General features: G+C 35.7%; 1 protein-coding gene across 1 annotated transcript; it reads right to left on the reverse strand.

Annotated features, from left to right (window-relative positions):
- Positions 1–353: 353 nt before the first annotated feature.
- Positions 354–1,270, reverse strand: LOC101896328 (uncharacterized). The gene is made up of 3 exons (XM_005177688.4): positions 1,113–1,270; positions 839–1,039; positions 354–771 (listed from the first exon to the last, which is right to left on the reverse strand). The coding sequence occupies exons 1-3, from the start codon at positions 1,149–1,151 to the stop codon at positions 463–465; spliced, it is 549 nt and encodes a 182-aa protein (XP_005177745.1). The 5' UTR covers positions 1,152–1,270; the 3' UTR covers positions 354–462.
- Positions 1,271–14,562: the final 13,292 nt, after the last annotated feature.

A 14,562-nucleotide genomic window follows, 5' to 3' on the forward strand; every position in this document is an offset into this window, starting at 1 on the left:
GGCAATTTAAAATAATTACGGAACTTCCTGCTAAAAAAAAGGATTTTTTTTTCAAGGATTCCATGTCTAAAAATTTTGGAGTTAAAAATCAAACTCTTGAAGGTTTTCTTGGTACAAAGTCATTTTTTCAACATTTTCCTCAAATGCATAAAAATTTAAGATTTTTAGGATTAAAAAAAATTATTTTTAAATATACCATTTTATTTTTTGAAAAATCATTAAATTTTCTGAAAAATATTCAAAAATTAATTAAAATAACTTAAGATATTTTTAAGAATTTCTGCCGAAAAGTCATGAGTCTGAACTTTCCTTCAAAAAATTTGGATTTGTTATAAAACTATTTTTTCAAGAGGTTACTGGGTCAATTATGCAAAAACTTTATTTTAGATTTTTAAATGTTTAAAAAAATTTCAATTTTTTATTTTGTTTGAAGACATGACACTTCGAATCACTAATACCTATTTATTCTGTCTTCTCACCATCCTTGTGTTCGGGCAGCAGTGACTTCTTGACTTCGTCGATGAATTTCAATGATGACTCTTTCAAATGTTTGGCCTCCTCGGTATTTGTCAGCTCTTCGATTTTGGCAATAATCGCCGATGAAGTGGATTTCACGGTGTCGACATGCTGGGAGATATTATTATAGGCTTCTGGTTTTTCCTCCTTAAACTTGGCCACTTGGCTATCGACATTTTCCTTGACGGTTTCAATGCCCTGATCGATGGTGTGGCGTAAATCCTTTACAATGTCATTGTTTTCCAATTCCTTGGCCTGCGAAAAAAAGAAGAAACAAATATTTATTAATAACTTAACAAAGATTTCCGATGCAGTAGCATACCTGCTCCTTCAGCTTGGTAGTCCACAAATGGAATTGATTGACCAAAAACTCTACATGTTCGCCGGCCTTCTGTTTCATTTCATCGGTATTGGATCCAGTTAGGTCCTGGACAAACTTCTCCACATCCTTGAGACCCGAATCGATTTTTTCCGATAAATCATCGGTTTTGGGTACTTCACGTACAACACGAGCTGAGGCGACCTATAACAGATTTTAATAATTGTTCATAAAAATCTGCTGCTCCTCCTTTAGCCTATATGACGTGGAAACTTACAGCAATAATCGCCAGACCAATAATTAGAATTTGTTTCATGTTGTTATTATAGTTTTTAGGAGCCGGTATTATTTCTCTTCCCAAAGTTCAGACACTTCTGATTTCAGTCGAATCTACCTCAATCCATTTATATGTTATACCAGTCTGCCCAGTATAACAGTTTCACTCTTATCGTACCGTGTGCATGTGCACCAATTACATATTGTTATTTTTCTGACGAATGTGAACCAATCAATCAGAACAGAACAAAAATAGAAGAAGAAAACAACGAACAATAAAACTGTTACAGAGGTGTCAAAGGTGGAATCGGATCGAATCGAATCGTATGGGATTGATAGACATTGCAATCGCCGGCAAAAATATAAAGAACAGTGTCGGGTAATGATGTTGTGACTGCTGATGTAAGAAATATTTGAAAATCTTCTACAGCTGCCGATGGAAGAAATATTTGAAAATCTTCTACAGCTGGAAGAGTTTAAACAGGACTTCTACGACTAGAAAACCCTTTACGGGTAGAAAAACTTATACAAGTCCTCTACGACTAGAATGTCTTCTATAGCGAGAAGACCCTTAACAGGTCTTCTATGGTAAGAAGACTTTTTACAGGTATCCTACAGTTGGAAGACCATTTACAAATCTTATATGGCAAGAAGACCTTCTACAGATCTTCTACAGCAAGAAGATCTTCTACAATTGATCTACGGCTAGAATACCTTCTATATGTCTTTTGCGGTTAGAGGGCCTTCGTCAGGTCTTCTACGTCTAGAGGACCTTCTACAGGTCTTCTATGGATAGAAGATCTTCTATAGCTCTTCCATGGCCAGAAGGTCTTCTGTTGCCAGAAGACCATCAACAGGTCTTATATGGCTGGAAGACTTCTTACAGGTCTTCTACAGCTAGAAGATCTTCTACAATTGATCTACGGCTAGAAGACCCTCAACAAGTCTTCTACGGCTAGAATACCTTCTATATGTCTTTTGCGGTTAGAGGGCCTTCTTCAGATCTTCTACGGCTAAAGGACCTTCTACAGGTCTTCTACGGATAGATGACCTCCTAAAAGTCTTCTATGGCTAAAACACCTTCTTCAGGTTTTTACGGCTATAAGATCTTCTATAGGTCTTCCATGGCCAGAAGGTCTTCTATAGCCAGAAGACCATCAACAGGTCTTCTATGGCTGGAAGACTTCTTACAGGTCTTCTACAGCTAGAAGATCTTCTACAAGTGATCTACGGCTAGAAGACACTCTAAAAGTTTTCTACGGCTGGAATACATTCTATATGTTTTCTGCGGTTAGAGGTCTTCTACGGCTAGAGGACCTTCTATAGTTCTTCTATGGATAGAACACCTCTTAAAAGTCTTCTACGGCTAGAAGACCTTCTATAGGTCTTCTGCGGTCAGGGGGCCTTCTACAGGTCTTCTGAAACTGGAAGACCCTCAACAAGTATTCTACGGCTGGAGGACCTTCTATAGGTCTTCTGCGCTAAGAGGCTTCTACAGTTCTGCTACGACTAAAAAAACCTCTATAGATCTTCGACGGCGAGAAGACTTTCTACGGGTCTTTTAATGTTGGAAGACCTTCTATAGGGCTCCTTCGGCTAGAAGATCTAAAACAGATTTCCTACGGCTGGAATATATTCTATAGGTGCCCTTCGGGTAGAAGACTTCTATAGGTATTCTATGGCTAGGACATCTTTTATAAGTTTTCTAAGGATAGAGGACCTTCTACATTTTTTCTGCGATTAGAGGACCTTTTGTAGGTCTTCTATGGCTAAAAGATCTTCTACGGCTAGGAGGCCTTCTAGAGGTCTTCTACGGCTAAAATACCTTCTACAGGTCTTCCTAGAAAACTTCCATTAAATGAACAGACCTATGGCAAATTTCCAGAATTTAAAAAAAAAAACAAGTAAGCAAAGGCTACAGTCGAACGGGGCCGACCGTTGAATACCCTACAACACTATAATAAACGATACTGTTTATATAGGCGAGTTACTCGAAAGAATTCCACAAGATATTGTGACAAATAATAAAAGAAAACCATCAGGTTTCGTTCTCTAATTTTCGAAAAATAGCAACTTAAACTAATTTGCTCATTTCCAATTTTTTGGTAGATGTTGCACGTAAATGGTCTTCCTAGATCTGGAACCAATATTTCCCAAAGACCTATAATCCCTCAGACGTGGCAAAAGATAACCCCCATCCAAATGTGCTTGAGGATCGGGCAATAATTACGACCTGCTGACAATTTTGCAGTTTTTTTTGGTCCATTTCAACCCCTAAATATATGACGATCATCTCCAAAAAGAGTAGGCTTCTATTCTGACCCTCATCTTATCCCCATGCAAAATTTCGTAAGGATCGGGCCATAAATGCGATCTGTATATGATATCCTGATATCCTAACTACTTAGTTTTGTTAGCTGTAGAAATATTACCAAATGTTTAATTCAAAATGAAAATATGCCAAAAATATGACAAAATTGAAAAAAATATGAGAAAATGTTACAAAATCAATATTTTCATCTTTAGAGAGATATTTTTATGCGATTTTTTTAGACGTTTTTTCTTCCCTGCCAAGAGGCCATTCTGAATTAATGAGAACTGTCGAAATCAGTTCAGCCGTTCTCGACATATAAGAGATCTTTCAAGCATATCTTCTTTAATAGACATATATATCGCACATATTTTGCTATATATCCGATTTGTTGGATGTTAACATCAATGTAAAGATCTGAAGTAACCTTGTCATGGCTTTGTGATTTTGCCGGGATTTAAAATATTCGCGGTTTAATGAAAAATTTTGAATTTTTTCGACACAAAAGATATGGTCTATCTTACCCGCTAAATATTATCCGATGACCACCCAAATTGGTAGGCTTCTTCCCTGCACTAGCTACATGCGAAATTCCGCGTCGATTGGTCTATAATTGCGACCTGTATAGCTGCTGCAAAATCCGACATTTTTTCAGTATTTGGTCCATTTCAACCCCTAAACATTTGGCGATCATCTCCAAAAGCAATAGGGTTCTATTCTGACCCCAGTCCCACTTCCATTCTAAATTTCGTGAAGATCGGGCCATAATTGCGACCTGTAGAGTGATTACAAATTAACATGGACAGACGGACAGACGGACAGACGGACGGACGGACATACATAGCTAGATCGACTCAGCTCGGCGAGCTAGGAAGATCCATATATACTTTCCTATGTGGGAAACCAATATTTCGAGGTGTTACATAATTTTTGGCCCAATCAAACTTATAATACCCCCAACACATAGTGTTGTAGGGTATAAAAAAATAAAATGGTTATACTATCTTTGTCGTCCACTGTCCCAGCCAGGCTCCCTTTATTTCGTTTTTTGCATTGTCTGAACTGTAGAGGCTGTTATGCCGCATCAGCACTGATAAAAAAATATATATAATGCTTTGCTTGACTTGACTTATAATTGAAAGTATTTCTTGTCAATTCAACCTAATTTCGAGTGGAAAATTATATCCGCGTTGACAGAAGCGTAGAGATGTTTGGAGATGAATTCACTGAATTCGGAATGAAGTGCTCAGCGTTATTGCATTTAATTTAGCTATGCTCGTAAACAATTCAATTTTTGTCACTTTCAATTTTCATTTTTGTCACAATACAATTGTATTGGCTTTAAATTAGTTTTCTGAAGTGATAGGGTGTGTTGCAAACGGAATGTTAATTTTTTTAAGACTATGATATTTTAAAAATTTTAAAGTGCCTGTATTATTGAAGAACATTTTTCAAGAATTGAATTTATTTTAAGTTTGATGTTTTTAAGATTTTTTTCGAAGATTTTGAGACCGTGGATTGATCTTAAATATCAGGAGTTTTAAAGAAAAGGAGCATATATTTTTTAACAATTTTATATCAAGACCTTCCTTTTAAAAAGCATTGATATTTCGAACATTTGTCTAGGACTTTTGTGACAAATAACACTGTGCGACAAACTTATATATATATATATATATATATATATATATATATACTAGCTGGCCCGGTCCGCGTTGCCGGTCCGTAGTTTTAGTCTTTAATGCAAATTTTGTATACAATAATATTTCACAAATCTGGCTCATAAAGGTGAACAATACCTATGGAAGAAGGGCAAAATAATTTCTGAATAGTCAAAGTTAATTACACTTTTACACCCATTACCATAGCACCTCAAATTGCGCATTAGAGTCCCCAAAAAGTATATGTTCTTGTTCATAGTAAAATTCAATGACGATTAAACAATGCCCGTGTTGTTGTCCGCCAATCGGTAAAAATCACTATAGATCGGCGGCCCTGGGAACTATATGGGGACTGTACCAAAATATTTACCTATGTTGGCATTTTTCTGTAAGATGGTTCTCTACTCACAAAGTAGCCTAAATACAGCAAAATCGATTGGAAAATGTGGTCAAGACCCTCGAAATAGAAAAGCCAAGATGCCAAATAATAACCTAATCAATTAAAAACGTGGCCAAGACCACAGTCATAGCTGAAATCAGGGATATATTCATATGAGGGTTATTCCAAAACGTGACCCAACCAATATTCTCTTGGGGGATAGAAATTCAATAGAATACAAAATTTTCTTTTCTGACCACAAATTAGATGTGAAAGTGGACTTGGGGATACTCCAATGTGGGGGCTTTACTTAATTAAATTCCTATGTGGCAATTATCTGTATGATGGTTCCCTAACCCAGGGTAGCATAAATAACATTTTTTAGCCAATCAATTGATGAATGTGGTCAAGACCAAAATGGGCCCTACTCTGAAAATTTCAAATTTTATGCGTAGAGATTCTCTATCCCCTTAGAAACAAAGATGCAAATAATAAGAATGTTGCATTTTGAGCTCTCATTGGACGGATTATTGTCACATGAAAAAAGTAGGTCCACGCTTTGAAATGAGCCCCATTAGGCTTTTTTGGTCATTTTTGTTTGTTTAAGTGTGTTCGCATCTTCCAGCTGAACCACGATGTTGGCCCTGGAGTTGAAAGGTAGATGTCAGTTAACATCCTATTTCGCACTCATTTCATTTTTTGGTATGAAATTGTATATAGTGAAAAATTACTCTTTATTCTGTTCACAAAAAATCCACTGAATTCAATATGATAATACAAATTGAAAAAAATTGACAAAAAAAGAATAACAAATTGAAAAAATCTTCAACATGTTTGCTGATTTTTACAGCAAATTTTTAAAGATCCTTAAAAAGTTTGTACTATTATTTTAAAATTCGATTCCATTGAATATTTTCTTTCTTTTTCGTGATTTTTTAGCGATTTTGAAAAATAAATTATTTTTTCACTTTGGTGTGACCGCGTTAAATTATTTCGATATCATCTATTCCGTTTCGCCCCCACATAATTCGGTACTACACTTCCATGTAACCCGCCATCAATTTCAGTTCTCAAGAAATCAAGTCAATTAAATAAATTGATATTAATATTCGAATTCAAAAATAAAACATAAAAAACACTACAAATGTACATTAGAAAAAAGTAAGTCAAAATGGAAAAAAATCATGCAAAATAAAACATTACTATTGTACATTTCAAAAGTCAAAATGAAAATGTTAATATATCACATTTTTACGCGATTTTTTTTGGATATTATCCTTTTCGGAAAGGAGACAGTTCCGAATTTGTATGAATCGTTAAAATCAGTCCAGCGGTTCTTAAGTTATAAGCGTAGTAACTAACACAACTTTCTTATATATATATATATATATATATATATATATATATATATATATATATGTATATATATAATGCATGGCAAATTCAGCAGATTATGAAAATAGAGCTAAAAATAGAAGGGGGCAAGTCCTCCCACTTCCAGAAATTTGGAAATTTGCAGATAGACTAATATATTGATACCTTTTTTAAAAAATAATAATTACTCAAAATGGCAGAATTTGGGGTATTGAAATGGTAAACATGGTTAAAACGTAAAAAATAGATAAAATGGGAGGGCTTTACCAATAGGTGGACCAATATAATCCATTTTTTACTAATAATTCTGGATGTAATCCAAATTTCAAAGATCTAGACTAAATGTTGGGAAATATATTTCCAATTGGAGTCCCTTTGTATATGGTCAAAACTGTCTAAATTATTAGTAAATTTGCAGCTAAAAGGGAAGAAGTGCTTAACTTTTTATACTCTACACCACACCACAAATGAAAAATGAGTTCGGGGTAAAGCCATTGGAATTCCAAAAAGTGCAAGAACCTACACCGCAACATAAAGAAAATAGACTCAAAGGGCTACAGAGTTGCTTTGCTTGGCCGAAAGTGGTGAACTACCGAATTTGGTTTTCTCCGATGAGGAAACATTCGTTGTCCAGCAGTTTGTAAACAAACAAGATGATCGTGTTTACTTGCACAAAGCTGTCAGCTGAAAATGTGCACCTTCGGTTGGCCACCAGAACTCAATCGCCGGCCATGGTGATGGTCGACCGTGGCATCAGCTCTTCGCCGCTTGCTTCGAGCAACATTCGCGTAGCGTGTGACGGTTTCATTGGCCGTTTGAAGGCCATAATTCGTGCCAAAGGTGAACAATTAGAACAAATCTAAACTTATTCAAAAATTTGATGTTATTTCCGACTTTTACCCGCCACCATAGTATGGAGGGTATATTAAGTTTGTCATTCGGTTTGTAACACCTCGAAATATACATTTTAGACCCCACAAAGTACATATATTCTTGATCAGCATAAAATTCTATGTCGATTTAGCAATGTCCGTCCGTCATTACCCTCCGATATTCGGTATTTTGATGATTTTAGCGGCATTATTTACCGGAATTGTTTTAAATTTCGCATTTGAAGTTCGTAACGGATACTACAGCCGATGCCAGAAAATTGTACGTGCAGGTCCACGTTTTATAACATCTGTGGTGCCTCACTATATTCGGTATTTTTATGATTTTAGCTACATTATAAACAGACTTTTTTCAAGTTTCGCATTTGAATATTATAATAGCTTATGCCAAAAGATGCCTATGCAGGTCCACGTCGTCGTATAGACCCTAATATACGGCTACATTCAATATTTTTATACCCTCCACCTTGGAAAGGAGGGTATATTAACTATGTCATTCCGTTTGTAACATCCTTAAATATTCGTCGTAGACCCCATAAAATATATATATTCATAATCAGCATTGAATGAGAAGAGAAACCAAACACTCTGTGTTGAGATCAGTTCCAAATCTCACTCCTGAGAAATAAAACACAACCGCTCGTTTGGGTTGCTGGTTTAAATCTGATTTTATTTTCAAAAATATTCTTAACTGCTACAAAAACTGATCTAACTTAACCTATTCGCAGCCACACAATTGTCCTTATCTATTTTTAGATTTACAATGAACCATTGCGTAGCTGTTTGTCCCTTCATTCAAGTGGTCTTGGCTACCTACTGGCGCATCGATAATTGTGTGTGTGTGTGGGTCATGGACTTTATTATTTTACACATTACCATATGCGACAGCGCACAAGATCACTGAATTGTATACATGTGGTATTTTATGACCGCTGGGAAACTGATAATGTTTAAATATTTATTTTTAATTTTTGGATTTTCCCAGCGCCTCAACCGCACACAAAAGGATGTACAAAGTATTTTGTACAAGCATAAAATTCTAAGTCGATTTAACGATGTCCGTCCGTCTGTCTGTTGAAATCACGATACAGCCCACATTATTTGACGTAGAGCTCCAAAATTTAGCAGAGCTATTTGCATTGTGTCTAGGATGGTTGGTATTGAAAATGAGATATATCGGTTAACGTTCTGGTATAGTCCCCATATAACGGTACCTCCCGATATTGGGTATTTTGATGATTTATGCCACATTTTTTCACGGATTTGTCTGAAAATTGGTATTTGTAGGTCATAACGGGTCTCTGTGCTTGTGGCAAAAGATTGTATGTATAGGTCCACGTTTTGTTTTAACCCCATATAAAGGTACCTCCCGATATTCGGTAATTTAATTTTTTTGCCACATTTTTCACGGATTTGTCTAAAAATTGGTAATGGGTTCCAGCTCCGGTGGCGAAACATTGCATGTATGCGTCCATGATTTGGTATAGCACCCATATAACGGTACCTTCCGATATTCGGTATTTTGATGGTTTTTGCCACATTTTTTCACTGATTTGTCTAAAAATTGGTATTTGTGGGTCATAATGGGTCCCAGTTCGTGTGGCGAGTCATTGTAATTATAGGTGTACGTTTTGGTTTAGCCCCCATATAACTGTACCTCCCGATATTCGGTAATTTGATGTTTTTTGCCTCATTTGTCTGAAATTTGGTATTTGTAGGTCATAATGGGTTCTAACCTCTTTGGCGAAACATTGCATGATTTGTCATAACCCCCATATAACGGTACCTTCCGATATTCGTCATTTTAATGGTTTTTGCCACATTTCTTCTAATGTTTCCTTTACCCTAGGGTGGATGGTATTAAAAATTCGGCCCGGCCGAACTTAATGTCTTTTTAAATTAGAAAATTTTAACAGAATTTTTAACGGATTTTATTTTTTTTTTTTTTTTTTTTTTTTTTTGAGAGCATTCAAAGTTCGGCCCGGCCGAACATACAACTTTTTTACTGGTTTGCTTTCATTTAAAAAAATTTAAAATATAATGTAAAAATTATGGCGTTTGACTTTATTGCAGTTTTGTTATCTAACCCTGTATATCTATCACCAAACCGTCTGATATCTCCTAACTTGTTCTATTTTTGTATTCCAGAGTAAATTTGTATCACTGCCTTAAGTGCTACAACATTTCTGTCCGAGTAATCCGCAATTGAAATAAATTTAATAATATTATTTTCAATCCTAGAAGTATGCGATGGATTTTGTCAAAACAACCATTTGTTTTATCAGCAACGAATGCTATAAAATCATATGCTGTCAAATATACATACATACGTCCGTACTTATTGCTGGCTGACGAATAAAACATTCAAGCTAACAGTTGGATTGATTTTCTTGCTCTGATGATTAGAATATCATCAAAAATATTGAAAATCAATCAATTCCAAATTATTTTTCGATTAAATAAGTTCTCTTCGGTATTGAGTTAATCGAACTTGGAATAATTAATAAAAATAAAAAAGGGGGAGTAGAAGGGAAAATAACACACACAGTTTCCCTCATTTTCCGATATCTCAATAATCAATATCAAAATATTATGAAAATATTCGGTGTAGGGTGATCAAGAAAAACCATGATTGATCTGAACTGTTTTTTCCTATTTTAATTATAGAACGAAACCCGGAGCAATAAAACGCAGTGCGTCTCTGCCTGCGGCTTATCAACGTTCTTTGGAGAACGCAATGCATCGAAACAGATTACTGATGTCTGTGCCCGTCCGCTATAAATACCGCATACGGGGGTTTCTTGAGAAATTATAGTTTTCCAATCTCCAACAGCACAACATTTAAATCATCCAAGACAATGAAGTATTCCATGGTGTCATTGGTCGTCTTGCTGCTGATAATTGCCGTTACAGGAAGGGCACAGACAAAACCCTATAACGAAGATACATCTGATGGTGATGTTGATGATGGCTTGATCACATCGAAGAGTAATCGCAATTTCTATACAGAGCTCGATAGCAAAGAGATGTATGACAATTATCCGGATGAATATGAATTATATAAATGGCTGCTTATGAACAGTCCTCAGCTGGAGCGGAAAGCAGAAATGAGAAAACCCCAGCCAAAATATGAAATCGATTCAGATGAAGAATGATTTAAGGTTATTCCAATTAATTGTAAGAGAAAACAATGTTGTATTAGTATTATTTTTGGTATTACTCTATGTTTCAAATAAAATTTTGTGATCTTTTTAATGTTAAAGAAAAACTATTTTTACTATTTTTTTTTTTTTTTTTGAAAACTAGTTAGGAAAAATCAATTTAAAGACTTTTGGAGCTGTAAAAGCGGACTTTTAGGGATAAGTGTGTTACAGGTTTTAATTTTTTTATGAGTATTTTCATATGTTAGGGCCTTTTTTACTCTAAACTCTAAAAAACTGTTTTAGAAATGCATATTTTAAACAATTTTTTAAGAAGTTTTACAGCCATAAATGTAGATTTGAAGTATTTGTGGATTTAAACGTTGATTAACAAGACATAGGAACAATAGACGTGAATTTAAAAAAAAAAAAAAAAATATTGAAAGAACTTTCAGATCCATGAACGTGGGTGAGAATCGGTTTAATATTAGATGTTGCTCCCATATATATCTTCAACCGATTTTGGGTTAATTGTGCACCGAATAGCCAATATCAGAACAAATGACCTGAATTTTGGCACATCCGACCGATATGATATTTGGTACCAGATATCAGATACAGCTCAGAAATATGTGGTAAAAATTTTGTCAAAGTCGGTTCAGATTTGGATATAGCTCCCATATATATTTTTATCCGATTTCAGGTTTTTTTGTGCACCAAATGGACAAAATATGTTCAAATGGCCTGAATTTTGACACATCCAACCGAATTCAGCCTAGAAGCAAGTACATCATTTTTGGAGAAAATCGGCTCAAATATAGTCATAGCTTCTATATATACATATGCTTCATCCAATTTGGGGTTTTAAGTCCGTCAAATGCGAAATATGCAACCGACATGATTGATATTTGGTACCAGATAACTTATGCAGCTCAAAAATATGTCTGTCAAATTTGATCGAGATTATCGATTATTATCGAGACTAATATCAGCCCAAATGGACTGGCAGAAATTATGGCCAATGAGACCGTCACATGACATGTATGTTAATTATTTCGCTTATAAGTGAAAAACCGCTGGACTCCTTTTGGCAACTCTCACCAATTCGGAATGGCCTCTTGTCAGAAAAGGATAACATATAAGAAAATCGCGAAAAATATGTCAAAAAATAGCCAAACAAGTTAAAAAGTATCAGTCGGTATTGCCGCCAGAGATATACCCTCAGCCTATGTTCGATTATCTAAATTTATTTTGACTAGTGTTAAGGTTATTCAAACGTTTGACCCTCTATGGAGCAGATCCCCAAGGAATGGGCCAATATTGCCCATTTCCTATCGGACCCAAAATATGATATAAATATTTCGACAGATGTGTCGGATGTTAATTTGGCGATTTATGAGCTTCATGGGTACTCAAAATTTCAATATTTTGTGGGGGAGGTACCAGAAGGAGTGGACCGATGTATTCCCCCTTCACACCAGACCATGGGCGAATACAAATATTAGGATGTGTGAAATTTGAAGACAATTGGACTTTTACATCACATTTAATGAGATTGTAATTATTCAAAATTTTGACCATTAGTGTGGGAGGTACTTGATAGAGTGGACCGATATTGTCCATTTTCACACCTGTCCTAGTACTGACGCAAATATTAGGATTCGCAAAGTCGGAGCAAATTCGGATTAGCCTTTCTCTTTCTGTGCAAAAAATATGTTTTTTTTTTTTTTTTGAAAATTTCGACCTTTTGTGGGGGAGGTACCGGAAGGAGTGGGCCGATATTGTTCATCTTAACACCAGTCCTTGGGCTAATATAAATATTGGGATGTGTGAAATTTGAAGACAATCGGACTGTTACATAACATTTTATGAGAGTTGTAATAATTCAAAATTTTGACCATTTGTGGGGGAGGTACTTGATGGAGTGGACCAATATTGCCCATTTTCACACCTGACCTAGCACTGACGCAAATATTAGGATTTGCAAAGTTGGAGCAAATTCGGATTATCCTTTCTCTTCCTGTGCAAAAAAATATATTTTTTGAAAATTTCGACCTTTTGTGGGGGAGGTACCAGAAGGAGTGGACCGATATTGCCCATCTCCGAACTCGATCTAAGTTTGACAAAAATATTACGATGTAGCCAATTTGGACCAAATCGGATACTCCCTTCGAGAGTTATCGTGCGCACCAGCCAGCCAGACAGACGGACGGACGGACGGACGGACGGACATCGCTAGATCGACTCCAAATGTTCTGAAACGGATTTGGTCCAAAGAGACCTAGGGTCTAAAACCGTTATTTCGACTAGGCACGTTTTGGCCGTATCAAATGATATATACCCTCTGTAGCCATATGGCTGAGGGTATAAAAAACTGATTTTTTTTTTTTAATTTTCGCATCGCATGCGATTTTTTCATATTTGACTTATAATTTTGAATTGTATATTTGTTATTATTTTTTACACCCTGCAACAGTTTTTTTTTTGAGGGAATTATATTCGTCTGTTTCTCACGAAATGGAGGTAAGGTTAAGTATAGGACAAATGCCCCGGTCAAAAACGAAAGGTAACATTTGTACAGGACTGTATGGCTTTATTTGAAAAAAAAAAGACTAAAATGGGCTTGGACCTAAGGAGGGTTTCCCATACGTTGTAGTGTTGTAGGCTATCACATGGTCGCCTCCACACGACTATAGCCTTTGCTTTCTTTTTTAATTGGTTGGTCCAGGTTTTCGTACGGTACCTCTCAATATTCGTTATTTCGATGATTTTAGCTACATTATAGACCGGATTTGATATAACTTTTTTATTTAAAATTCGGAATCGGTACTACAGCCTATGATTAAAAATTACTAATGCAGGTCCTCCTATTAATATAGCCCCCATATAACAGTTCTTTCTCATTTAATGGGTATTTTTTTAAGTTTTTCAATTTCAATATCTTTAAAATGGTGTAGGGTATTAAAAGTTAGGCCCGGCCGAACTTAAGTTGTTATATCCTACAACACTATGTGTTGGGGGTATCATAAGTTGGATTGGGCCAAAAATTATGTAACACCTCGAAATATTGGTTTCCCACATAGGAAAGTATATATGGATCTTCCTATCTTGCCGAGCTGAGACGACCTGGCTATGTATGTCCGTCCGTCCGTCTGTCCGTCTGTCCATGTTAATTTGTAATCACTCTACAGGTCGCAATTATGGCCCAATTTTCACGAAATTTAGAATGGAGGTGGGATTAGAGCCCTAATAGAAGCCTATTGCTTTTAGAGGTGATCGCATAATATTTAGGAAAATTTTCCTGATTTTGTAGTTGCTCTACAGGTCACAATTATGGACCAATCGATGCGGAAGTTTGCATGGGGCTAGATCTTAGGACTGGGTAGAAATCTTCCGATTTTGATGGTCATCGGATAATATTTAGTGGGTGAAGTAGATCATAGCAATTGTTTTAAATAAATGTCAAATTTTTCATTAAACCGCGAATATTTTTTATCCCGGCGAAATCACAAATAGACGAAAAGGTCAATTCTGACCGTTACGTAGATGCCAATAGTAAATATATCGGATATATATAGCGAAATATATACAATGTACATATACAAAGGAAGAGGATGTTAGTGCTTATATCTCAAGAATGCCTGGGCCGTTTTAGAAAAATTTTGTCAATTCAGAATTTGTCAGCTCAGAAGGGCT

The sequence above is a fragment of the Musca domestica genome, unplaced genomic scaffold (genome assembly GCF_030504385.1).
Source record: "Musca domestica strain aabys unplaced genomic scaffold, Musca_domestica.polishedcontigs.V.1.1 8, whole genome shotgun sequence".
Lineage (NCBI taxonomy): Eukaryota > Metazoa > Arthropoda > Insecta > Diptera > Muscidae > Musca > Musca domestica.

Excerpts from the sequence above, each read along its gene's own strand:
- LOC101896328 (XM_005177688.4), bottom strand. The coding sequence starts at position 1,151 with ATGAAACAAATTCTAATTATTGGTCTGGCGATTATTGCT. Across the intron at positions 1,040-1,112 it reads TTGGTCTGGCGATTATTGCT|GTCGCCTCAGCTCGTGTTGT; the intron begins GTAAGTTTCCAC and ends AATCTGTTATAG. Across the intron at positions 772-838 it reads CTACCAAGCTGAAGGAGCAG|GCCAAGGAATTGGAAAACAA; the intron begins GTATGCTACTGC and ends TTTTTTTCGCAG.